This window comes from Amphimedon queenslandica, unplaced genomic scaffold (assembly GCF_000090795.2).
Source record: "Amphimedon queenslandica unplaced genomic scaffold, v1.1 AMPQUscaffold_523_Cont27458, whole genome shotgun sequence".
Lineage (NCBI taxonomy): Eukaryota > Metazoa > Porifera > Demospongiae > Haplosclerida > Niphatidae > Amphimedon > Amphimedon queenslandica.
In genome coordinates, this window is record NW_003559125.1 from 1 (window position 1) to 998 (window position 998).

The 998-nt window shown below is 35.5% G+C and overlaps 1 protein-coding gene across 1 annotated transcript; it reads right to left on the reverse strand.

The window, feature by feature from the left end:
- Nucleotides 1-115: 115 nt before the first annotated feature.
- LOC109593622 (uncharacterized) lies at nucleotides 116-976 on the reverse strand (the record flags this gene model as incomplete). Its single annotated transcript, XM_020008622.1, has 2 exons — nucleotides 880-976; nucleotides 116-423 (listed from the first exon to the last, which is right to left on the reverse strand). Coding segments are annotated over exons 1-2 (327 nt in total), but the record flags the coding sequence as incomplete, so codon positions are not given.
- Between the last annotated feature and the right edge of the window lie 22 nt (nucleotides 977-998).

Here is a 998-nt window from a genome sequence, read left to right on the forward strand (position 1 = left end):
AATGTTCATAAAATTATCACAATAAATAAGCTAATGTTATACCATTTAAGATCCTTGTTTCAATTTACTAAAATAATTAATCCATTCAATTAAAAGTTATTATTCTATTGCTAACCTTTGCTGCTCTCTTAAGCCAGACCGACTGATCATAGCGACTATCAAAAGAGAGGAAAACTGTCTTCTTAGAAGACATGATCTGAACGCAGTACAAGTGCTTCTTCGTCTCATACTCAATGACATTACCACCAGCAAGATCAAGAGTGAGAGAGGGTTTCCCTTTAGGAGTGCTGGACGAGAAGACATGGAGCTGACAGCCGCACAGAACACAGAATCTCTTAGACCAGAAACTGAACGGGCTGGACTCTTTGAATTTGACAGTGCATGTTAGTTGAACCCTCTCATCTGCTTTGTTCTCTTCTCTGCCTACAAGAGAGAGAGAGAGAGAAGGAAGAAGAATGAGAGAAATAAATTATATAAAAAATAAAATGAGAAGCATAATGTATGGGCTCTAGCAGCTAGTGCTCAGTAATATATCAAAAGTATTAAATGAAACTGAAGCAACTGATATGTATATCATATGTCACACTGCTACCCAAATATAGGTATTTTTATTTTTCCCTAAAATATACTGCAATAGCATTAACTTATCATACAAGGAGTTATAAAAACCACAAAGTTAATATTAGTTAATGCCCTCAAAGTTAGGGCATATAGGCCTCCTACAATAAGGTACATTTAATATCTACATGTACATCATATACTTCAACTTAAAATCAACAGTTGTAAAAACTACAGTACATTCTACATAGGTTTGCTAGCACATATAATAATACCAGATTTAAAGACCAATATCTATACATGTGTGAGAGTCATCCTTACCAGCTACAAACTTGAACATGTACAGCAGATCATCTCTTGTCCCTTCAAACTGTATCCTCTCTGGATCATCATAGCCCAGGGACTTGAGAAACTTATTTTGAATCTTCAACGGGCAATCG